Source organism: Zootermopsis nevadensis, unplaced genomic scaffold (assembly GCF_977971745.1).
Source record: "Zootermopsis nevadensis isolate Lab colony 2312 unplaced genomic scaffold, Znev_1.0 Znev_ptg000006l, whole genome shotgun sequence".
Taxonomy (NCBI): Eukaryota; Metazoa; Arthropoda; class Insecta; order Blattodea; family Termopsidae; genus Zootermopsis; species Zootermopsis nevadensis.
The window spans coordinates 6,725,009-6,750,668 of record NW_028259138.1 but is presented as its reverse complement, the minus strand read 5'-3'; the positions used below and the strand labels follow the sequence as shown (position 1 = coordinate 6,750,668).

At 38.1% G+C, this 25,660-nt stretch overlaps 3 protein-coding genes across 8 annotated transcripts; 1 reads left to right on the top strand and 2 right to left on the bottom strand.

Moving 5' to 3' along the window:
• The first annotated feature begins 113 nt into the window (after positions 1-113).
• On the top strand, positions 114-7,282 carry LOC110837364 (uncharacterized). Its single transcript, XM_087343627.1, has 2 exons — positions 114-2,896; positions 4,186-7,282. Exon 2 carries the CDS (start codon positions 4,192-4,194, stop codon positions 6,937-6,939), a length of 2,748 nt encoding a protein of 915 aa, XP_087199753.1. The 5' UTR covers positions 114-2,896; positions 4,186-4,191; the 3' UTR covers positions 6,940-7,282.
• Positions 7,283-7,452: 170 nt separating this feature from the next.
• Positions 7,453-23,649, bottom strand: LOC110837465 (tubulin polyglutamylase complex subunit 2). 3 transcript variants are annotated; one of them, XM_022079606.2, is made up of 6 exons: positions 16,517-17,858; positions 14,062-14,229; positions 12,192-12,406; positions 10,364-10,567; positions 9,644-9,818; positions 7,453-9,072 (listed from the first exon to the last, which is right to left on the bottom strand). In XM_022079606.2, the coding sequence occupies exons 1-5, from the start codon at positions 16,671-16,673 to the stop codon at positions 9,654-9,656; spliced, it is 909 nt and encodes a 302-aa protein (XP_021935298.1). In that variant the 5' UTR covers positions 16,674-17,858; the 3' UTR covers positions 7,453-9,072; positions 9,644-9,653. The 3 variants fall into 3 exon arrangements, with proteins under 3 accessions (XP_021935298.1, XP_021935317.1, XP_021935286.1); XM_022079625.2 differs by lacking the exons at positions 7,453-9,072; positions 16,517-17,858 and adding an exon at positions 23,532-23,649 and having other exon boundaries at positions 9,561-9,818; XM_022079594.2 differs by lacking the exon at positions 7,453-9,072 and having other exon boundaries at positions 9,561-9,818.
• Positions 14,108-25,588, bottom strand: Datp (purine phosphoribosyltransferase family protein Apf). Of its 4 annotated transcripts, none has more exons than XM_087343633.1 (4): positions 25,190-25,572; positions 24,128-24,243; positions 23,532-23,732; positions 14,108-14,229 (listed from the first exon to the last, which is right to left on the bottom strand). In XM_087343633.1, the coding sequence occupies exons 1-3, from the start codon at positions 25,428-25,430 to the stop codon at positions 23,532-23,534; spliced, it is 558 nt and encodes a 185-aa protein (XP_087199759.1). In that variant the 5' UTR covers positions 25,431-25,572; the 3' UTR covers positions 14,108-14,229. The 4 variants fall into 4 exon arrangements, with proteins under 4 accessions (XP_087199759.1, XP_087199758.1, XP_087199760.1 ...); XM_087343632.1 differs by lacking the exon at positions 14,108-14,229 and adding an exon at positions 17,986-20,150; XM_087343634.1 differs by lacking the exon at positions 14,108-14,229 and adding an exon at positions 20,730-22,953.
• Positions 25,589-25,660: the final 72 nt, after the last annotated feature.

The following is a 25,660-nucleotide window of genomic DNA, read 5'->3' as shown; positions in this document are numbered from 1 at the left end:
CGTCAATGGCATGCGTTATAGCGCAAGCAATAGCGCACGTAACGCATGCGTCTACGCATGCCTGAAGAGAGTTGAACGGCAGCAGTTTTAGCAGCGCATGCCTCATTGCACGTGTTCCCAGCCCGAGTGGGTTTTGGTTCAACACGCCGTGCGTCTCGCTTCTCAAGATGGCGTCTTCGGAAGAAGAAACTTTGTTGTTTATCGACATTTACAGGTCGTTTCAACTGTTATGGGACCACAACCATCGAGATTACACTAATAAAACAAAACGTAGCGATGCTTTGACTGAGATGAGCAGCAAGTTAAACATCGACGTGAAGAGTGTGAAAAACAAAATAAAATGTTTGCGTTCATACTTTTCTAAGGAACGCCAAAAAGTGTTTAAAAGAAAAAGTGGTTCGGGCGCTGAAGATAACTACTCCTCCGCGTGGTTTGCCTATAAGTCTCTGCTGTTCATTACAGAGCCGATAACACCTAAGGAAAGTAACGAAGCATTGCTGAAACGAATTGCTTGGAAACTTTAAACAAATACATTAAGGACGCAAACGAATCACCGGTAGCTAAAAATCTCAGCGTTATAGCTAACTTGATCGAAACAGGTATCGCTTCTCTGAAGTGAGTGTTCCTTTTTGCGATTTTCAGTGCGACTATATCCAAAAGTGTGTTGAAGTTTGCTCTGGACCTTCGTGTAAAGTTTCTAAATAGAACCTCTTCATCGACTTCCAAATCCTTCAGAATTCTAAAATTCCGTTTCTTTAAATAATCCTTCATCCATATGCGTCGCCGCCGTTGCTCTTTTCTTTTTCTTTCACCTGCGATAACTAAATATGCTGCACTTATGCCAGTAAGTAAAGTTGCGTCTGCCATGTTCCTCTCTCCTGTTCAGAAGAATTGCCTGACAAATGGCAGCATAGTGTGGACAGCTAGGGGCATGCCTTTGACACATTCAACAAAGGCATGCCCTAAACGAAAGTTGAATTGAATGTTGAAGCGTAAGTTGAATTGAAAGTTGAAAACGAAAGCGCACGAGTGTAGACATAGCATAAGACAGGTACCCTGGTGCTCCAGGTTGGGGGTTGGTCGCATGGCTAACAACTTTGCACCGTAAAAAGGAAGATGTTTCGAAACCTCAATCAAAGCCTCGGACAGAATGGAAGAGGAGAACTGAGGAGGCCATGCACAAGAAGAAGAAGCAGTAGAAGTAGAAGAAGTAGTAGTAGTAGTAGTTCAAAAATGTTAAACAAGACACAGTTTGCAGTGAACAGAAAAATATCCTAAGTTCAACGTAAAAAAAGTTTTCATGTACTAGATTATGTTTACAAACTCTACGCTTTCCTACCTGAATGCTAGTAAATACTAACACCTAAACATATCAAACATTTGCCTTTGATTCCTTGCCTAGACATGGCCTTGTCAGCCGTTGCTTGTGTGGAAGGGGGGAAAGTGGGTGTTTTTCGGTCCGCTAGTAGCACAGAATTCTACCCCACCTCCCTCAAAGATGACAGGTCTACTCTCGTGGCTCGCAGACAATAGTTGCAAGCATATTGGCTGTTAATATTGATGGCAAAAGCAAACTCTCTTGTTTGCAACGATCGGATGGATTTGTTATTTAAACACGGTTTAATTTACCGGAAAATTGGAACCCTCCTTAATTTATCATTTGCTACAGTCCAATGCGTAATTAAAAATTTTAAGTCAACCAATTCGATCAAAAAAGCGATTGGGCCGATTCAGAGTGCTGTCTACAAGAGATCTTCAGACTCTTGTTCAACAGATGTCTAGAAACCCCAAAACAAGTGCTCGAAAACTGGCAGAAGACCTCGCTACAAGAGGTAAACATGTCAGCCTTCAGACCATTAGAAATCACCTCCATTAAGGTGGTTACAAAGGAAAAGCGCTTATGTGACCAAGCCTAGCGACTTCTGCAAAACAGTTTTATTCTCTGATGAGTAAGTTCAACATATTTGGCTCCGATGGTCCTCAGTTCGTTTGGAAAAGACAAAAGAGAAATGGATCAAAATAATATTATACCAACAGTCAAACATGGAGGTGGTCATGCAACGGTTTAGGACTAAATGAGCTACGCAGGTGGGAGAACTTGCAATTGTTGAAGGGATTATGAACTCAAAAGGATATGTGAACAAATTGCGGGGGGTAATTTAAAGAAGCGTGTTCGTAAATTAGGGATCCAAGATCCATATTTGCTTCAACAAGATAATGACCCCAAATACGCAGCCCGTATAACAAGAGTATGGCTTTTATATAATGCTCGTGATTCGCTGGAAATGCCTCCACTAACTCCAGATATTAATCCGAAAGAAAAAACCTGATCAGTTTTGCAAACAAAAATTAGGAAATGCAAATGTTTGTCAAGACAAAAGCTCATTGAAAACTTTACGAAGGAGATGGTCTCTGAATCTTTGCGTTTTTGTCAACAACCGACACGGCTTGTTGCCTGAAGCCTTGTTAAATTCAATCGCCGTGTAAGCTTCAAGTCTTATTTGAAGAAGACGTCTAGTATGGTTTGCTAATGGGAGATTTTCTGGGGAATATACAAACGGAGATGAAAGAGATTGGGGTATTTATTTGATATTCTGAAGGAAATTAATGCTAACACGAATTATACACAATACATACAAAGTGCTTTTACTTGAAGAAGCAAAGGAAGAATAAATGTTAGGTTTATGCAACTCTGAACAGATGCGTGAAGATGAAATATGCGAATACTGGCTTCAATTGGAGGCAGATTTGATAATGGCCGTCATTAACGTGTTAAAGCTTTGCTTCGAGTGACTTTGATTGCTGACTCACCGCTCCAGTCGCCCGCAAACTGTTGGATTGTTCACGTCGCATTTCGCTGTCCACATCAGAAGCTGTAAAGATTTTTATAGGCCAGGTAATATAGCTGCGCCGAACAGGTTAACATGTGTATATGCATATTGTGTCCATATTCGTCAAGATGAATTGTACAACTCGAATTCTGGTTATATTAACATGCTACAAGACGTGTAGGACCTGATTCACTCACAAGCAACGATGGAAAGCTCATCTCAAAGAGGAATGCGTAGAATCGGGATTCTGGTCATGTTAATTCATCGCAGAGACAAACGTAACTCGGTATTTTAGTCGAAAGTGTACTATTTCGAAGCTGATCACACTAAATACCGGATTTTAATAAAATTTGGTACGGAGGAAGCTCCAAACTCGTGTTTTTTAAATTCCCCGCACTGGGTACCAGCAATGTGACGGATGCTCAAAATTGATATGGAAGGATGATACTCAAGATATCATTACCCACGATCCTCCGTGACGACGAACGTCATCATCCGTGTTGTCAGTATGCAAAAAATAAATCGAGGCCAGCTGTTCCGATTTTCATAAAATCTGGTGTGGCCATTATGACACTGAAGTCTGGATTGAGTGTGTGTTTGTGTGTGTGTGTGTGGGGGGTTGGGGGTTGGAGAGAGAGGGGGGAGTAAGAGAGTGAGTGAGTGAGAGAGAGTGTGTGTTTGTAATAACGTATGAAATGGTCATCATTTCTGGTAATTTTTTTCTGAGTTCTTTCATACTTACCGGTATGTAATGTACAAAGATGTACACAGTGTGTTGCAGATAGGCAAAATATGTAAATTTCAATGTATTAATACATTTGAAGCTGTTCTGATAGGTTTATTAATATATATTTATTTTAATGCAATTATTACAAATGGATACCAAATTTAAGTCAGAAAACTAAAACGGAAGAGACCACATGGAAGATTTAGGCATAGATGGGAGATAATATTAATATGCATCTTAAAGAAATAGGATGTAACATGGGCTGGATTCATCTGGTTCAAGACGATGACCAGTCATGGGCTCTTACAAACACCAAGGAACCTTCAGGTTCCATAAAATGCTTGAAATTTGTTGACTAACTGAACAACTCTTAGCTCTCAAGAAGGATTTTACTTCATGCAGTTAGTTAGCAGGCTATTTGTGTTTTGTTTTGTTTACCACAGACAGTTTCACCGCTTTTCAAAGAAAGGGCCTTGAAACTCACGAATATAAATGACTTGTGAATTCCTGTTCAACTGAGGCAGGCAGGAGTCTGCATTTTTTGTTTTTGTTTGTGTATGTGTGTGGGGGTGTGCACACATTCATTAAAATATGTTAGTACTGTACCCTTTTATAATTCATGTCCAGGTTCTGATGCCGACTACAAGGCTGTGGCCACTGGTAACTGCCACCCTTCTGGCAACAGCTAGTCCACTGGCTGCATGTCCATCAGTCTGCAGATGTGACGTCTTCACATGGAACAGTTCCAGGGGGCAGTATGTAAATGGCACCAACTGTTCCAATGCTTCATTGACTGGTATTCCTCTCGGTCTCGAACACAGCATCACAATTCTAATTGTTTCTTACAACAATATCACTGCAGTTAGAAACAACGAGTTCTTAAAGATGAGGTTGGGAGAACTGAATCGTATCGATCTCAGCAGTAATGGACTGATGACAATAGAAGAGGAAGCATTCCAAGGTCTCCATAAATTGAATGAACTCAGGTTGCAGAATAACAAACTAACTGACCTTCATCCTAATACTTTCAGGGAGACATTCAGCCTTGTTCGGTTGGATGTTGGCGAAAACTCCATCGGTCATATTCACATTAACACATTGATGAATACCAAGAAACTCAAATATTTCAACATAGGGAACAACTGGGTGAAATCAATTCACCCTGATACATTCAAGTATAACACAGAACTTATCAGCATTAACATAAGTAGCAACCTCCTCAGTGAAATTAACTACAACACTTTTGCCAGTAATTTTGAATTATTGTACCTCAATATTAGTAACAACAGAATATCAATTCTTAGTGAAAAAACTTTCAAGAATAACAGAAATCTCTGGAAGCTTGACTTGAGTAAGAATGCATTTTCACAGATTCATCATGAGATATTTAAGAACAATTTGAAAGTCTCATACCTGTATATCAGTCATAACATGATCAGCGAACTCCATCAAGACACATTCAGGTACACCAATCTCAGCAATTTATTTCTGAGTTACAACATTCTCTCCTCTTTGCCTTCCAACACATTTGAAACCAACAAATATCTGAAGACTGTAGATATCACCAACAACAGACTCACCTCACTTAATGCTAACACATTCATAATGACCAGCAAGCTGGAGAACCTGCACATGAACGACAACAGAATTAGGTCTGTTCATCACAGCACTTTCAAAAATAACCCCAACCTTAAGTACCTCTTTCTAAGTAACAATGAGATTGACTCCATCCATCCTGACACATTTACAAACAATACAAATTTACTCTACCTAACCATGAATAACAACTCAATAAGCTCTGTTCACCCAGATACATTCAGATACAACTCCAAACTCAATTCTTTGCATCTCTCCAACAATAGGATCACTTTCCTCCAACCTGATACATTCAGCAATATTACTGCACTTCGATCTGTCTATATAGATAACAACATCATCAATGAAATTCTCCCTAGCACATTCAAAAACAATTCCAGACTAACAAACCTGTACCTTAGTAACAATAACATTAGTTACTTACAAGCAAGTACATTCGATGGAAATAATGGCATCCGGGCATTGGACCTCAGTCAAAATAGACTTGCATATCTTCATCCAGATACATTCAGTAATAACAATTATTTGCTGACTATTGATATAAGCAGAAACAGAATCACATACCTTCATCCTAATACTTTCAAAAATACAACGCGCATTGGGAACCTCCTTGTTGGGAGTAATGCAATAAATTCCCTACATCCTACCACGTTCATTAATAACAACAAGCTGAGGACGCTCAATTTCAGCCACAACAAACTCACCTATCTACATTCAGACACACTGATGAACACCGATTTGAGGTATTTGGATTTAAGCAATAATAAAATCAGTTCACTCCATCCTGATACCTTCACGAAGAATTTACATCTGCAGGAATTATACCTCAATAACAATGAGATAAGATCCCTTAACCCAAATATATTCAAGAGTATTCTCATGTTACAGAAACTGGATCTTAGTGAAAACAAAATCACACATCTTGATAGTAATATGTTCCGTAACAATAACAAACTTTACCATTTTAATATCAGTTATAACAGTGTAAGTTCTTTGGAATCTCATATGTTTCTTAACAATACTAATCTGAGAATCATGGACCTCTCGCATAATAATTTAACATTTCAAAATAATAGTCCTATTCTTACAGCGCCAAACTTAAGTGCCCTATTCCTAGGGTTTTGTAACATTAAACACCTTCCTGTGGTTGCTTTTCAAAATTTAACCATGCTACAAAAACTCAAATTGAATAATAATTATCTGGAGACATTAGAGAATCATTCAAACAAACAGCCACTGAAGAGTTACACTATTTCTGGAAAGCAAGTCAATTTACTTTACAGCCTGAAAGAACTAGAAATATTAGATATTTCCAATAATAAGTTGAGAAGTGTAACTAGAAGTTTAGTACGTGACCATGACAAGTTGACATGGCTAAGTATTTCAGGCAACCCCTTATCTTGTGACTGCAAATTGCAAGACATATGGAAATGGTGCTTTGAACGGTATGCAACAACACATATTGCCTCTTGTGATGAGCTGGATGTATGCTCCTGGGACTTTGTGAGTAGACTTTCATGTGATGCAACCTATCACAGCATATCACATCTGTCAACATTAACAGCGTTAATAACTATATCTGTTCTGGTACTACTGTTTGTTGTAGTTGTATGTAAGGTCATACCCAGACACGTGGTACAGGAGAACTGGCCTGGATCATGTGATAGAATTGTGACATGTTTCCGTGAAACTTTCAATGCAGCTGTAAGTTCATGCATGACATTCATCAATACAAGAACATACCGAAAGGCCTGTTCTTCAGTTTCATTGCCTGATGATATGTAAACTTTACATTATAGACAGTTGAAACAGGCAGAAGTGGCAATCTATACAAATAGAGCTAGTTCAGATATCCCCATGTCCTATGTGAGTAGAAACAAGAAAACTGACAGCAAATTTAATTTGACAGCCAAGTAATAACCACACAGAGTATGTATCACCACTTCATTCACATTTCATAATCAGTTCAAAAATGACAAAATAAAGATATACCCCTTTACATCTTTAGGACATATCCCGAGTGTGGCTGATACACTCCACACAATGTAGCTACTCCACTTGTTCCACCCTACTTCTGCCGCCATTTTCAAGAGTCAATGAACAAATAAATAAACATCTATCTAATAAATCATCATGCATTTTTCCTCAGTCTATCCTCTTCTACCATTAACAGTGTAGAGGTTTGTATTCCCATTGTGAAGGACTTCTTGGATGAGACATTGGTCCATCATAAGAACTCTGTCCACAAAGAACATTCCAGATATATGTTGATAATCAAGGTCACTTTAGACTAGGCAGTGAGTATGATATGTAACATTTATTTTTACAATTAACATATACACATTTGTTATGTATGCTAAGTTATCAATATGAAAGCAAAATTATAAAATTAACATACCATAAATGGCACTCACATTAATGTCTTTTAAGTATGAAACTCAGGATTGAATTATCTCTTTGATTATTCATCACAATGATAAATTCTTCAGATAAAGTAAATGAATCAAACACATTATACATACATGTCACAAACAAAATTTTAGTTTATATCTGTCACATACTGACTTCCTAAATCCAACTACAAAACTAACAACATGAACAGCACCTACTGCAAGGCTTTAGATGTCACTGGACTAGGTAATTTTCTTCTTATTCTTTTTTATCTCTATGGATTAGGCACATAGTAGATGAGTTCATGTATCTTGATGAAACTGTGTGCTAAGCCAGCCATTACATAGCTGCTAGCGGGTCTAATAAAGTAAAGCTGTTTGTCCTGTTACATGGCATACAGGCACCTGTGAGGAGAGGAGGTATAGCTCGTACCCTTTCTTGATCCCAACACTAAACTGGGAGTGAGTGGTCAGTATCACGCCTCAGCCGTACCTTTACCCCTGGAGAAAAGACCCCAGCACTCATGAAATACGAGGATGGGTGGGCCCCAGAGCCAGTCTGGATGATGAGGCTAGTTAAAATATCCATTGCTCCTGCTCAGGATCAAACCCTGGTTGTTAGTAGGACTAATATTGTTGGACAAATCAAAACCGAGGGGCCACATGAAGTGTGTCCAAGATATGACTGAAGTCTTTAAGGTGACAGCCCTACTAACAGAGCTGTGAAAGAATGATAATTCAGAGCCTGAGTTAGGCATGCTAGGTCCCCAAGCTACATTATACTGCAACTGAGGAGGGACATTTAACCTTTACAGTACACTATTTAAAAACCACTGACTGGATTTAATTCTAGCCATTTAAATAAAAGAATGCTGCTCCTGTGAACTTATGGTTAGCATACTAACCAAACATTCTAAAGGTCTTGGATACAATTCCAATCATTGTCACTAATAAAATAAAAAAGTTTCAGTACCATGACCATCACCTGAAGATGAAATGACATGTTTTTCAAATATACCTCAGACAATGGACAATGCCCAACAGACTGTTCCTACAATCCTTATGAAAAATTGAATGTATCTTTTAAACCAGACTCTAGAACTGTGAAATAAGAACACTTTTCATGGGGGCGGGGGGGGGGGGGGGGAAGAAAAAACAAGAACACCACCACCACCACACACCCAAAGATCAGCCTAAGAATTTTTTGTTTTGTTTTGTTTCTGAAAGCCATATGACTATTCAAGAAAGTGTTACATATTTATGGAATTAAAATATCTTGTTATTATTCATGTGACAGGTATAAAGATTTTATGAATTTGTACACCAGTGGGAAACATCTATCAGGCTGTGAAGTATTTATACATTCAGTTTTGTATGGTAATCCTTAAAGCACTGATTGATACACACATAATCCATCTTCACACACTGTGAAACTGAACAGTGTGTACAACCCTTCTATGATGAGAAAACATGTGTCAGTGCAGTCTTTTTCCTTTGTTAGGCCAGTGCCACTATGGCCTTGTTAATTCTGTAACCAAAAGGCAGCCATTTAAGGGTGATAAAAATCCATAGCACAACTTCCTTCGGAAGGGAAGCAAAGCCGGCGGTCCCATGTCGTAGATTTACAGCATGTAAAAGAACATTATAAGCATGAACTAGATGTTTCTTAAGCAAAATTCAGTGGTCATTTCTCACCCAAGTCTCCTGATTCACTGCTAGATGGCTCTGGCAGTCAAATCATGATTGAGTATATATCATGCAGAGTCAGTGGGCTGGTCACTCACTACTCACAAAAGCACACTTCAAAGACCAAGAAACCTCCGAGAAAGGGGGAAAGTCATGGCCCAAAATCTGGCCGAAGCACCATAGATGATGATCTGTTACTGTTGTGTAGTTTTGAATGAAACTGGAATGTGCTGACAAATTTTAGTAAAATTGTAATATCAAGTGAATATGTGTTTATCCATTCTCACAACCAGGCAACTCCATTTATAAATGATGTAAGGCAAGGAAAAATTACTTTACAGTACTTTTTTAATTCACAAACATATGTTTTCAGAGGAAGGTCTTGCAAAGATATTTGGCCGTTACATAGTTACTTTTTCATGTTCAAGATGGTCTGCTCTTTGCTGTATCCACTTTCTTTTTGGAGCTCTTTCCTCTTGTTTTGAAGATGGCAGGATCAAGGTGGTTACATGGCATGTCACTCCAGTCCATGCTTTGTGTCATAAGGCTACTCTGCAGTAGGTGAGGTGCAATAAGCACGAACATTTGCTAAAACAGAACATAATCTCATTATCCAAGTATCTGTGTGTACGCTACACCTCAGAAGGAGGCAGTAATTCTGTGTGGCACAGTTTGGCAAGTCACGTCTGCAGGTGTAGTATTTTTACTTATCTAATTCAACCATTATATTCAACAGTATTTGGTCCCCAGCACACATAAAATAATGTGAATCATATATTGTCATGTCTACGTCTAAAAACTAAAACATTAAGTGTGATAGGATTCCATATCTGGTTATTATTATTATGTTATGCCTTCCACATATAATAATATAAATAGTGTCATTCCATGCCAAACCACCAAGTGCATGGTATTTAGAATTTAGTAACTCTTTAATGGTGATATGATGAACTACATCACTAAGCAAACTATGTAAACTATCTTTGTAGAATAAGCAATATTTGTACCTCTTAACACATAAAATTTTCCTGTATAATGACTTGAAATGCACAATATTTACATGATACATGCCAATAATCCATATGACACTGTTCCTTGCTTCTTTACATTGGAAAGCATACGAGGAAACGTACCTCAGCCCATGGTGTGAGTCCCATGGGTGTGAATTTAAATTGCCATTGTGGAAGTCCCTGGTGGATCAGCAACATGCGAAAGTACTGAGTGAAGCCCTCCGCCAGGAAGTGCCACTGAAAACTTCTATCCAAAAGCCATATCTTGGGATCCTCTCTCTTCAGGTCAGATTCACAGTCACTTTTATCTGCATACACAAGACATACCTGCAAAGCAATTTTCTTATATGTTCTTACATTTGTGTCATGGTAGTTTTGTCTCCTCCGTCTTTACTCCATGTTGACAGATTATTGTCAATTTAAGAAAGTAAAAGTCCCTTAGCCATTTATTTAATTCATTTCTAAATATGGTCATTTACAATGAAGTTCAAGTTATAATTATTCATTTCATTTATTAACACAAGATTCTTCTTCATCTATTATTTTTCAAAAATATGATCACTTGGGGCCAAAATTCCTATACTCAAAACTGGTCAGATTTTCTATTGTCTGTTTTTCCTATTTCCTTTACATTTATGGATTCATATCAAATGCCCTTTCGTTATGTAGTGTCTTCCAGCCTTTCCAAACGGTTTCTAAATTGTAATATGTATTTCTCAACCTCCCTTAAATATTGGTTTATCCCAATTGCTGCCTATACTTTGTTGAGAAAATAGTCTCTTCCTGTGGCACTCACAAGTGACCTGAGAAATTTCACATGTTACACATCCAATCTTTTCACACCAAAATCAGCCAACTGCTGGATCAGAGATGAAGTCCTTAGCTAAGGACCTAGGGCATGATAATATGCTGCTTGGTCAGGGCTGTCTCACCTCATGGGGCAGCGATAGATGAGTATTGAGAAATCTCAACTGAAGTCACATGAGATTTAAGCCAGGTCTCTAGCTGCCTGAACTATAGCACAGCTTGAACAAATTGACTAAATAAATACATCTTAAAATATAGTCACTATTTAATGTCATATTTATTGTTGTTGCTGTTTCTTGGCTCTACAACCCGGTTGTGGGTTTTCGCCGCCTCCTTTTCGGAGGATTCCTAGTCTTTGTAGTATGCATTTATGAGTAGTGAGTGACCAGCCCACTGATGCTGCACAATTTCTACTCAATCCTGATTTGACTGCCAGAGCTATCTAGCAGCTAATCAGGAGACTTGGGTGAGAAATGGCCTCTGAATTTTGCTTACAAAACATCTCATATGGTCATAAGGTTCTTTCTTTTACATCCTGTAAATCTACGACATGGGACTGCCAGCTTTACTTCACCTCCAAAGGAAGTTGTGATACGGATTTTTATCACCCTTAAGAATCCATCGACCTCGGCCAGGAGTGAACCCACGAACCTTGGGTCCAGTGGCAAAATGCCAACCACTAACCTATGGTGACTAATGCCATATTTATAAGTGATTAAATTTGTTCTCTTTGTTATGATGTTATTTCACTTTTAAATATCCAAATAAAGTGGTTTTCTCATCAAGTTTATAATTTTAAAACATTCACTTTGAAACATAACCCCTATTTTTATGAAGCTTTCATAGCAACTGATATCAGTTAAGTAATCTAGGGCAAATTATTCAAGCTGTGAGGCAGAGACAGTCTTCGAGAGCTGGAAATGAACACCATACTGACAAAGCTGAACATCTGAGTAGACTTCAGTACAGGATACAAGTTTTCCTGTATATGAAACCAAGGTTAATTACCGCATGTGGCAATAATTTTAACTCATCCCACTTCTTTATCTACATACTTTCTCTTACAGAAGTTTTTAATCATGGCTGTTGGCTGGGATTACAAACTATTATTTGTTCAATTTTATACCCTGTAGTAATAAATTACCTTTCCAATTCCCTGGCAAGAGTCAATTTCAAAAATCTTGCATTTCACACCAAAACTGGGCCTCTGTCTGGCTGGGTTAGAGACATCTTGCTGGCTACATACTTCTATATCCAACAAAGTGGGATAATCAGCATCCCCTGTATTCTTTACTCCAGCCAGGCGACGCAACTCAGACACTGAGTTGATCTTCATATGGCCTACAGGTAGCACTTCACCTGAAATACATATCAGAACGTGCGAACAAGGGCTTCCAACTTCTAAATGTGTAGCTGTCTGATTCAGCTAGAAAATTTCTAATATTAAATCACAAAGATGGCAATGAATAAATGACTGCCATATTTCATTCTTGTATTCAGACACTCCAAAACGTCACTAGTACAGTATTATCAAGAAAGCCGTGACATTTCATTCTTAACTAATCTTTCACCTACAATCTTATAAATGAGCTCAGTTCCATAGTTCTGCACTTAAAACTAAAACTATAAAAATAATAAAAACAAGCAACAAGCACTATCACATTAATCACGGAATTGATAATTGATTAATATATGTATAACAACTGTGAACAGTATTCAGAAGGTATTTGATTCAAATCTTGACAGGATTAACAGCTATCCTGTCAAAGGACTCTTCTGACCTTCCTCATTCTCCCCAGGAAACAACATGATAGTAGGGTAAACACAAATCTTTACATTCATCCTTCCACCTCCTTCAATGCACATATCCTCATTCTCAGTAGAAGGGACTTATCGTCGACATAGAATGACCTGGTAAGCCCTTCATTATCACGTCCACGTTTCAGAGACCTAACTTCACAGATGAAATGTCATAAAAAAAGAGATTTTACATTGATCATCACTGTATTTTGGTGATGCTACAGAAAGATCATGTTCACAAAGATCTTGACCACAATTCACCAAAGTTTCAGAGGTCCTTGCTGCCTCCATCATCAGGGCGATGACGTCTACCAGACTACACAGAGAAACAACCCAGAAGACGACCTTCTTCGGTTGTGCTGGACCTTATATCATTCTTGCACAACTTATGTCACTTCCTCACCAGAAAATTGCCAACCAATTTTATAGTACCAATTCTTAGGTTGTCCCAGTTTTCCGTTCAATCTTTTTTCATTTGAACACATTACTATGGATGCTCGCCAAACCCGACAATCGTTCATACTCGTCCGCCTTTCCACCCACTCGTAAACTGTCCTTTGGTTCACAAACTTCCGGTCATAAAGATTGTAGTTATTCTATAATATTACTAATTCTGACACCCTCCAGTCACAAAAGTAGCATCGCATATATTTGTCCTTTGTTGTATTATTTCAATGTTAAACGTATCACTAAATGATAACTAGGCCTACCTCAAATGATTTAACATAAGTCAAAATAATGGAAAATTAGGCCCTGCCAACTTAATTGTTTGAGGTGAAAGGAAGTTCTGAACATGGAATGTTCGAGAACATTAGAAAACACTAACAACGGAATTGATAAAACATTAAAATAACAGTGTCCTACTGCAGGTAGTTAATCAACTCCAAGGTACAGAGTGTTTCAGAGTTTGTCCATCTTGAAATGCCCTGCTTTTATAAAACCTGAATGTTTGAAACGAATTGTAAACGACCTATTGTGATATACTTCTGTATTTATACTCTTACGCACGGTGGTCAAAAACTGTCCGAACTAAAGGCAAGCTGAAATGACTACAGAATTTTTAATAAAATTTCAAAAAACTTGGTTTATAAGCTCTTGGATTGTTTCATGCGTACGGACAGACGGAGCTATTTTAACAGGCGCTCTGCAGAGATCAAAATTGTTGTGTCGCAACAGAGCCAAGCACATTTGTATTACCTGTGTCCTGTACTAACCTGCATATTCATAATTCCAAATAAGTTTGAAGCCATCGGTTGACAAATAGAAATGGCGCATGTCTTCCGGCAGAGTACAGCAGTGACGTTGTTCCCACGCTGTTAGAAGCATTCTCTCACACGGCAGACGTTTCTCCAGTTCAACTTCCCGTATCCCTGGCGTGCTTTCTGCACCACACAGAGCCAGTTTCCATAAAGCAGTAAAAATAGAAACATTGTTTTTATAAAAATTTAAATATAACTTCTTTGGAAAGCTTTGTACCCACTGTCTGGCAAACTACAAATAAGTATAAATTTTTACACGTCCTAAAAATATTTTTCTCTGTTATTTCTGTAACCGAATGAGTCCAAGATTTCTGAATAGCCGAGTGCTGAAGCGACATCATTTTTCATTTAAAGAATGACCAAACCCGTCAATCAATCCTGTATAATCATTGCTCGACGGTAGATCTTTATCAGTTTTAGCCTCGAAAAGTTTATTTCGGTAGATACAGCAGTAACAGTCGTCATTATACTCAGTACAATAAAAAAGTGTTGAAATGTCCTTCCTAAATATACGATCCCGTTTAACACGGGACATCGCATTAAACAAAATACACAATATTGCGACATTCACAACTCAAAGCGACTGACTTGTCTTGCTCGCTCAATAACAATTATATGGTACTTAAATTAAAGGCACCAATCATCTCAAGAAAAATAGGTCTAAACCGCTTAACATGAACATACATCACGCCTCCACTGAGATGTATGTCATTGTTGAAGATTAATACAAGCCCCCAACAATTGCCAATTGCTAAGAAACATTAAGAGACGGTGTGATGTGACCGAACAGTATACAATATACGGACTAACAGCATTTTAAGGTAGAAATTTAAAAGGCACTCTTCACAGGCTTTTACCGAAAACTTTCTCAATTCCTTCTTAATTGTTGTCGGTCTCAGATAAGAGAACGTGTATAAGGCAACAATAAAAGGATAAACGGCAATTTTGATACAAACAAGTGTGAGACACGTGAAGCTCCTATTATTTATTTATTTATTTATTTATAGTTTATTTAACTCGAATGAGAAGATGATTGTGAATAATGAATTGGAAATAATGTGCAAAGAAGCGATCGTGGCGTAGTATTCAGAATTTTAAAGTCTGTTTCCTTTCACAAATGAGGAAAAGATGGAGTCAAGACCAGGGTTTCTCATGATTTTCCTGTCTCTCCAGGCAAATTCTGATGTAGTAACTTACAATATCATGACCACTTCCTACCACATCCCTTCCGATTCGTCGGTTGCACAATCATCGTGTTATTCAACGCTGTGTATGTAACCTGTATGGTTGAAAAAACAATAATATATCAATTAATCAACTGATTTCAAGTCATTCAACGGCAATGCAGAGTCAAATGAGATGAGATTCTGATTAACGGTGATAGTTAATGATCTGGAAATACGCTGATCAAGATTATTATTATTATTATTAGTGTTCTGTCTGACGACAGGTCCATATGAACAGGATCCTTCCATCCTTTTCTCGGACTGGGACCTGTTTATATACGTTCTTGGCAGATTATCCAGAAGTGGTTTGCCATTGCCTTCTTCTGTGTGTGAATGGAGTAATTGTTGGGATGCCACGGAGAAACCGGGGAAGCCCCCGGAGGAAAACTCCGTGTTGCCTAGACCACGACCTTGCCCAACACAAGTTATAAATTCGGGCACCGCCAGGAATCGAACCCGAGACCCCAGGATTACAAGGCCAAGATACGATTCCAGAAATCACCTAGCATAGTAAGAAAAACCCTCAGTTCGAATAGATGGTGACACTGCTGACATTAGAACAGTACAACAACGTATACCTCAAACACGAAACAATATTAACCACTACAGAGCTACATCGGAACTTAGACGTTTACGTTAGGTCTACGCTGTTCGAGTTAATTCGAAGACAGCCATCTTCACAACTGCTGAAGTTCATGATTAAACAAAAATGATCACTGATAATTCAAATTCCCTAATCTTTATAGGAATTACGTGTACACGAGCGATTTTAAATAACGAATTAAAATTGTTTGTGGATCGTGAACATTTCATGATAACGACTTCCAGAATTTGTACTCGTCACCAAACATTATTATGATGGACACATCAATTAGGATTGGCTGGCAGGACATACAGCACGCATGGCGGAGATACGTACAAAACTTTAGTCGGAAGACCTCAAGGAAATCACTCGGGAGACATAGGCGTGGATGAATCATACTAAAATGCATCAAAAAAGAAAGACGACGTGGGAGTGTGGACTGGGTTAGAATAGGGTACACTGGCGAGTCCTCTTGAACACGGCGACAAACCTTGGAGTTCTACAAAAGGATGACAATACAGATTATTGATCAGCCGCGCAACTATTAGCTATTAACTATTAGCTGCTCTCTTCAGTTACCTCAAGTTTCTGAATCACTTACCTAACAAACGAACAAGTCCAAGCGTCAAGTTGTCATAAAATGAATCCTCTGATGCATCACCCACCACAGACGCCATTCTGCCCCAGTACCGAGCATAACGATTTAACAATTTAATGGTTTCCTTGGATACGAAGAGTGTAAGAAATGATGCAAACATTCACGGCTTGTGACAAGAGTGAAGTCTGAGTCGTAATCTCCGGTTTGTTTACAACGCCCTTCTTTCATGGGGGCCTCTGCAGCTTGTATGGATGTTAATTTTTTCTCTTAAAAAATATTATTCTAATTTAGGAATTCAGTCTTCTTGCACTGGTAACTCTCAATACATTTGTATAAATCGTCATTCACAGTTCGAAACATACGAGGACACCTAACAGTGGTAAATCCTGGTTATGTTAGGTAGTGTGGAAATTAAATGTTACCTCCCCCCCTAACAACAAAATTTTTATATTCCTCGTGTTTTAGTGGTCTGGCGGCACACTACTAGCCATACTGGAGCAATCGCCACTGTGTTTATGCACGTTTCTCAAGATTTGCCTTCAATGAAACATTCTGTACCACGCACCAAAAGCTTTCAAAAGAGCAAATAAATGAATGTGGTAACTAACACTAACTGAATTGCATGTTTTTAATAATATCAGTGATCCATGGATTCAGTGAAATTAAAGTCTAGTTGTAGGCAAACCATTTCTATACAAAAACATCCTTGCTTCAGACAGAACTAAAATATATGATTATTAGATTTAGAGTTCATAAGCGAGCTGCCAATGACAGCACTTAGTTCTTAGAAACAGATGACTGGAATTCCTTCACAGTTGTGACATGGAAGTTCTTGAACAATCATAAATGAAGTAGAATATGTATGTAAGGCGGACAGTTTTCTTGTTTTGGAACTTGAAACAGTTTTCTTAGCTCATATCTGCACACTTACTTTACATGACTACATGGAATAAGTTGTATGCAAGTATTCATCCATGTCAGTGTACCGAAAATCAAAGGAGAAAGCCTCAAGGTTTGGAATGTGATTGTAACCTATATTTCTGAGGCGCTGTGTGAGAAGCTATTACTGCTGGTTTAGTTACAACAAAACAGAATTGGTAATTTTAATAGCAACAGCTGCAAAATCATCGTGATCTGTATGACGCACAACATACTGTTCGTTCAGGGACACATTAACAGTTTTCATTCTTCCCTGACAACTTTACTTGCATGCAGTTTGCTATTGCAAACATATGAAGCCCCACAGAAAGGTAGTACAGTAGCCTGCCATTGTGCAGCAAGACTGGAGAATGGTCTTGTTTATTAAAGCTGTCACATTTTATATAATTCAGATCTCATGTTATTTACATTACCTTTGATCTACTCTCCCCTTTTCAACAACAGTCGAATGGGGGAGGAGGTGTTCAGTTCTATACGTCGTAGGTTCACTTGGCAAACGCCCCTGAAAAGAGTGTACTCAAAATACAGCAAAGTACAATTGGAAATAAAACCATTTACTGTCTTAAAACAAATTATGAAACATGCACATTACATGGGTCATATGTTGCCTTACTACTGACAAACATATAACAACAAAACAAACCCCACGACTCGGCTCGCTCTCGGCAAAATTTCCAAGTCGCCTCTCCGGCCTTGACCACCCCGAGGGACCACAAATAACCCAAACACATGGTGGTTGCTCCGTCCACCAACACAACAAAATCAATTCTTATCTGGACGGGCAACCACAACAAATACCAGCCAAGGTCGCCTCGAAGGGGGTACCCAGCCGGAGAGACGTTGCCGACCGGATCCGTAGCTACAGCCTGAGTGAGCGTCTGTGTTTTGGCGAGGTTTCCCCAAATCAGCACCCCTCTCTCCTAAATCGGCCTAACCTCCCCACACACATGACAACCCCTTTCGAAGTTTCGCCGTCACAACATCAGAGCCGAATGTAGTCGGCTCACCTTCATTTCTGGGCAAGTTATAGGTGTTTCATAAATATGTTAAAAGCTCAGGGTCAATGGTTTTCATTTCAGAACCTTCGCTTTAAAATTTCCTTAGCTTCTTTTAAAGGCTATGATGCTTTGTCCTATGAGATGGTGTGCATATAAGACATGACACACGACTGGAAGTATGAAGGAAGTGTTGCAACTGATTAAAAATGTAAGAAAAGTCACTTCACAGAGTTTGTAAGCTGTTAAAGATACCATGGAGCACTCCCGGAAAAAAAAGAGAGAGAGGGAGCATTTCGGGGGTCTCACATGTAGAAGCCTGGCAAAGATCGGAGAACCATTTGTAATGCCTCCTGATCTTGAAATTAAAGTAGTTAAGTGAATTCTAAGGATGCAGGATTCAGGTTTTGGTCTAAGAGACAGTCAAGTGAGACAGGTAGCCTCTCACGTCACTGAGCTGCTGGGATAAATAATCCATTTCATTGTTAGTCAAATGACTGGTTGGTATTCATGGGAGAAGTTGAGAGACGATAAGGTTTGTCACTGAGAACACCATAGAATCTGGCCATCTGTAAAGAGCTTAGATGACAAACTGAACTATGTTTGTTTTTCTTTTGCAAAGTGGAGAAGCTGACAGAATTGGATTTTTAAGGAAAACCAGCATTTCTGAAATTGCAATTAAACTGATATCACAAATGCCATAAAATCTGGAAAAACTGACAGCCATGTGGGGAGAAGCCATGTTTGTAAGAAAAGTTCTGCTAAGAAGGGTGAGAGCTTTGTGTTGCATTAGTGCATCAAGAATAAGCATTATATGTATGGTCATATTTGAGGATGTAAGAATGAATGACTGGTTGAGACTCCATTGCCTGCATTTATATGCCTGTCACAAGTCTCTGGATGTTTGCATTTACAGACCACTGAAAGTAGGGTGGAGAAGCAACTAGTGAAGTTCCTGGTACAAAACCTAATTAGTATTACTCAAGTAGGCGTTGCTTATTGTGATGCCATTCAACCAACAACAGCTTGTAGCAATTTTACTAAAAACTGGCCACTTCCCTTTTAAAAGGGACGCACTTTCCTTCTCCTGTCATGGAGAGGAAGGATTCAAGTGGAATGAGGCATCACCAGAAATAATCCTTCCACAACAAGAGGTTTTAAAACTGGGCCTGCAACATAACCTATACCATTAACCTGTATAAAAAACAACAAAAAACATTCGTGTTTCATGTGGTGCATTGTACTGATGACACTAAGAAGAAAAATGGTGCTGAATGGATTCAGGTGGCTTAATATGAAATGTCAAAAAGTGATGGATCAATTTCTTTTCATGTGTGATAAATGTGAGGATTCAATTGACAGTGAATAATTACACCATGTCTCAGAAAAATATTTTGGTCATACTGGGTGAAAATGCAAGCCAAAGCCCCACACATGGAGCTGTCATGTTCTATACTCTGCAAAAATATGACCTTAAGAACTTGCATATTTTTTAGTACATATTACCATACCCTCTCCCTTGAGACATTGCCTTTACGTGGCGGAGAGATTGCGTGCCCCATTTGAAGCGGAGAGCTATGCCGGCGGTAGCTTAGCTACTGGTAGGTCCAACCTTGCCAGACAGGTCAATGCTTAGGGGCCAGATAAAAGGTGTCTCAAACCGCTCCATCGGTTCTGGTTAGGCGTGTAGCCGATGACCCACCCTGTAAAAATCAGTTGTTGAGAAACCACCAACCCCCAAAAAAGAGGAGGCCAAGGCCTGATATGGGCTGTAGAGCCATTGGATGGATGGATTACCATACCACTACTAGATTAAGTCACATCCAACCCTGGTGGTTAATACAGCCATCATGTCAGTGTTCTGTTTCCATTGAATCTGAAGTAAAACTTCTATTCTATTTTTACTTACCACATGCAAATGTCATGTTTATAATTTCATTATGTATTTATTTTTTATTGTTTTTATTTCATATCCTGTATAGGTTAAACCATTCATTTGTGTAAAAAACCTATGTGTCTAATGGGAGACTTTATGTTGCTACAATCATGTCCCTCCATATAACCTAAAAGGTATTAAATCTGTCTAATGCAGATTTAGTTAACACACTATTCTCAAGGATCCTAACCCCATGTTGGAAGAGGGTGTCCTGCACCGTAACCATTTTTAGGCAAATATTATGAATAACACTGATACAGTCTTCCAACAAAACTGATGCTGCTTACGTAGAAAACGCATCCATGGATGCTGTGAGGGACGTTTTTGGTAATAAAATTGTTAATAGTGATTTGTGGCTAACATACTCGTCTAGCCTCAACACGTGACTTTTATTTTCATACACTGTTTTGTTAAAGTTTACAGATCAAATATTCACAAAGTTGATGGACTGAAGGAAAGTAGCAGATCACCCAAGAAAAATGTCAACATGAGAATGTAAACATCTTATGGTCATGTTTTATGGAAATTAAACTTTCTGTGATTGGTAAAGCCATAAAACCATGATAACTTAAAAAGCAATGAAGCAACCAGTCCTCTTGTCCATTATAACCACTAGTGGTTAGTGTACACCCTAGGTTCAGTCCTAAACCACACACACACACTATATATATATATATATATAGATAATGAAAAGGATGACCCTGATGGTCTACTGGTTAGTGTACCAGCCTAGTATTCAAAATGGCGTGGATTTGATCATTAAACTGTTGCCAATAAGTAACAACCAGAATAAGTAGTCAGGGGAGGCAGGTTCATGGCCATTGCTGCATTGACAAGTGGCAGTAACTGAAATTTGACCTTCGTATGTGGCACAAAATTTTACTTTTGACAATGCTCTGTAGTTGATCCCAATAGTTGCCACTAATAAAACAAGGGGAAATCCTCTGTGATGGCATCATCACCTAACCAGACAGGCACCATACTTTTGACCCACGCAAAGGTCACTGACATCAGACAACTCTACGTTTGTTTGCTACTCAGTGGCCTTTGAATATTACGTTATGAAGCTAACCACTAGATTCCTGAGGTGGTCCTTTTATATTACTGTCAACAGTTGGGATCAAACCTTGGACATTAAGAATACCAGGCTACAACGCTAACCTCAGCTGTTGAATTCTCTGGCCATTCACAAAGATCAAATTTTTGCTTACTAACTCTGTAAAGATGCAACCTTAACCAGAGCACATTATTTATTTAGTGTTCTGTCTGACGACAGGTCCATATGAACAGGATCCTTCCATCCTTTTCTCGGACTGGGACCTGTTCATATACGTTCTTGGCAGATGATCCAGAAGTGGTTTGCCATTTGCTTTCTTCTGTGTGTGAATGGAGTAATTGTTGGGATGCCACGGAGAAACCGGGGAAGCCCCCGGAGGAAAACTCCGTGTTGCCTAGACCACGGCCTTGCCCAACATAAGTTATAAAATCGGGCACCGCCAGGAATCGAACCCGAGATCCCAGGATTACAAGGCCAGCGTTCTAACCGCTAGACCACCGTGGCTACTCCAGAGCACATACACACTTGTAAATCTTAAGGTAAAGTAACCTTTCTTGTTGGCTAGTTTAAACCAAAACTGAAATGTCTCAACATGTTTTTGTAAAATATCCCAGTATTTAATTTCATGAACATCTGCTCAACCCTCCACATGCATAGTCTAAAGTCCCAACATCTCTCTATATATACAGCAGATTCCGGTTAACTGGGACACATAGGGACTAGAACACTTTGGCCCAATTAAGTGGCCACCCCAATTATGCGAGTTTCACTTAAAGAGTTAAAAAGGTTTGTTCTGTAAGATTTATCCCAAACAAACGGTTGCCCCGATTAACCGATGGCCCAAGTAACCAGAATCTACTGTGTACACACACACATATATATATATATATATATATATATTCAGAAAGTTGTAGTGAATAATTCTGGCTGCAGACCACCAAACAGACACCATAATCTTCTTCGGGTGCAAATTTGGCTTCGGAAATTGTTTTGGCTTTTCAACAGCATCAAAACACTGCGCCGATCGTCAATGGTTGTCGTACAGTATCCATTTTTCATTGCACGTCACAATTCAATCAAGAAATGTATCGTTTTTATAGAGTAAAATCAGCGATGAACAAACTTGATAACGACATTTTCTTTGGTTTTCATTCAATTCATGTGGGATCCACTTATTAAGCTTTTTGACCTTTCAAATTTCTTTCAAATAGTTTGAAACTGTTCCCACACTTACACCAAGGTTAGTAGCAAGATCTGGAACCACTGTACATGGATTTTCTTTAACTAACGCTCTCAAATGATCATCCTCAACCACACTGCCCGGCCTGTCATGCTCTTAATTTTTGAGGTGCGTATTGCCGGACTTGAACTCTTTAAACCACTGATGTACCGTGTGTTCATCAGCTGTGTTTTCTCCGAAGGCCCCATTGATATTTGCATATTTTATATTCATAAAGAAAAATAGCTCGAAAGTGGCGATTATTTATGTTTAATTAAAGAGATAGAAGAAAGCCTAAAAAGTTAATGAATAGGAAATTAAATTACACAATAAGAATCAGCACAAACACAACAATTATAAACGAATACAATGCCAAACACAACAATGGCTATAAACAAATACAACAATGTCAATAAAGAGGCACAACAATGCCAGACACAACAATGCCTATAAACGAATACAACAATGTCAATAAACAGACACAACAATGTAAATAAACAGACACAACAATGTCTATAAACGAATACAATGTCAATAAACAGACACAACAATGCCAGACACAACAATTTCTATAAACGAATACAACAATGTCAAACGCAACAATGTCTATAAACAAATAACAATTATAAACGAATACAACAATGCCAAACGCAACAATGTCAATAAACAGACAACTAAACTGTTTATTGACATTGTTGTACTGCTCCCACGGCAACACGTCACAATACACATTTCACATTGAACAACCTAATACTATCACACATCTTTATAAAATCCAAATGTTGATTCCTGCTATATTACCAGGTCCTTCATGTAAGATGTTTACTTTAGACAAACACAAAACCAAACGAATGTGAAGAGCACCCACTTACTTATATACGATTTTGTTGTAAAAAAGTACTGCATTCTTTGAGTACCTCTTGCAATGTCTGATGTTCCACCAGTTTACATGCCTTATCTAGTGGTACCCATTTAAAATCTTGGTGTTCATCAGACAACTTAACAGGTGTATCAAGCCTGATCAATTCTGCAAGCAGATAAACAGCTGTCTTTGGTGTTCCTCTTACATTATACTGAAACAAAGAAAAGTGTTCAATAAGACAAGAATAATAGGCTATTCATTAACATACAAAAAATTAGTCTTATATATTAAGTTGACTGGAGATCATACAATAACTTTGATAACATTACAAATAAATTGCAGCCACTATATTTCTGACATTACATATATACCATAATTCTGTTAATAACAAATAATTAATAGTAACAGATATGATAAAATTACACAACTGTATGTACTGATTCTGTTAGGTTGGTGGGTGTGTGCTTGTGCATGTCATTAACCTTACATGACTGCTACAACATTCAAAATATTCACCTTCTGAAAGAGATTTCAGTATTTCCACCATATTTATCTAAATGTTATGTACTTCTATATTTCCAAATCAAAAACACAAAAGATACTTACTTTAATTGTTTTATTAAAATCTTCAATAATGTGTAAATCCATCTTTCTTAGCCCAGATTCTTCCTCAGTTTCTCTTAGTGCAGTTTCCAAATCTGATTCCCCAGGATCAACATGTCCTAAATAAAATAAAATCATAATAGTAACAAATAAAAATTTCAATGTAAGAAATTATCAGCAGATTAAAATCTGAGAATGATTGGCACCATTCGGTTCATTTAATTGACTACCCTCCTGCAAATGAAGAAAGAAAGAAAAGGTATACAAAATGGTAATTTTGCCATTTTGTACAATTGTGAAATTTCATCCCCCACATTAAAGGCAGAGCACAAACAGTCTATCAGAACTAGGTGCTGTGGATAACATTTGGGTCTAAAAGGTAGAAAGTAATTGGAGACTGCAGAAAACTGCATAATGAGGTGCTTCATAGATACATAATACTTTTCACCAAAGCTCACATCAAAGAGAATGAGAAAAGCAGGACACATACCAGAAGATATGACCAGAGAATTCTGAATTTGAAACCTGAAAGGAAGGGACCACTTTGTAGACCTATGCATAAATGGGATGACAATAATAAAACAAATCTTGCTGGACTGGATAAATCAAGATGGGGAACAGTACAAGCTCTTGTGAACCTTAAGGTTGTACAAAGGTTGAGGAATCTACCCGGCTTAACAACTATTAGCATCTGATGGAATACACTTCATGGAGTTGCATATACAAATTACCCTTTGTGGATAGAGAATCAAGTCTGAGAAATTTTAATGCCTAGAGTAACTGACTTGGTCTATATGTTTAACAATTTAATAAAACACCAAGAATAGCATATATTTAACTATTTTTAAATTTGTTACATAATTACTAAATGGGGTTTATTAAGTGTGCAATTACGTATATTACAGTAAATGTTATTTTTGTGTTGTATTTCTAGCACAAATTACCAATATGATTTCTAAGAACCTTTTTGATGTTACAGATTGCACTCAAACTTACTTCACATTGTTTACTAGGATCTACGGAATGCAAATATCATTTCAAAATCTTTCATGGCTTCAAACTTACCTTTTGGTGGTGTCCAGTGATGTTTACCATATGAGGTTTGCAACAACAAATATTCTATCTGATTACAGACCATTCTAAAAATTACGAATCCTGATGCTCTTAATTCGTTGGCCGAGGAAGACATTTTGCGTAACTCACCATTAAATGGCAATTCACTTTTAAATTCCCACTTATGTTTGATCTCCGCCTGCTGAAAATGTCCATAGATAACTAACCAAATTATACCATAAATTGTAAACATGTGGCTGGGTAACACGCTAGACCAACGCACAGATAAAAAGTCATGGAAAATCACAACCCTCGCACCGACCACCTTCGTTCAGATGTATTTCTTTGCCTTTCACGATTTCTGGTCAGCGACAATAGCTGTCATGTTTTGCATGATTATGAAGCAATAAAAGAATGATATTGTAGTTTTTAGTATTAAAAAAAATACACAATTATTGAAAAAAATACAAAATGAATACTAAT

What these genes read in the sequence shown, in the direction of transcription:
- Datp (XM_087343633.1), bottom strand. Translation starts at nt 25,430, where the DNA reads ATGTTTACAATTTATGGTATAATTTGGTTAGTTATCTATGGACATTTT. An exon ending in TCACTGGACACCACCAAAAG is followed by an intron (nt 24,244 to 25,189) that starts GTAAGTTTGAAG and finishes TATTTTATTTAG; the next exon opens with GACATGTTGATCCTGGGGAA. An exon ending in ATTTTAATAAAACAATTAAA is followed by an intron (nt 23,733 to 24,127) that starts GTAAGTATCTTT and finishes TCTTTGTTTCAG; the next exon opens with TATAATGTAAGAGGAACACC.
- LOC110837465 (XM_022079606.2), bottom strand. Translation starts at nt 16,673, where the DNA reads ATGTTTGCATCATTTCTTACACTCTTCGTATCCAAGGAAACCATTAAA. An exon ending in TGGACTTGTTCGTTTGTTAG is followed by an intron (nt 14,230 to 16,516) that starts GTAAGTGATTCA and finishes TGTGTGGTGCAG; the next exon opens with AAAGCACGCCAGGGATACGG. An exon ending in CTTGCCAGGGAATTGGAAAG is followed by an intron (nt 10,568 to 12,191) that starts GTAATTTATTAC and finishes ATTGCTTTGCAG; the next exon opens with GTATGTCTTGTGTATGCAGA.
- LOC110837364 (XM_087343627.1), top strand. Translation starts at nt 4,192, where the DNA reads ATGCCGACTACAAGGCTGTGGCCACTGGTAACTGCCACCCTTCTGGCA.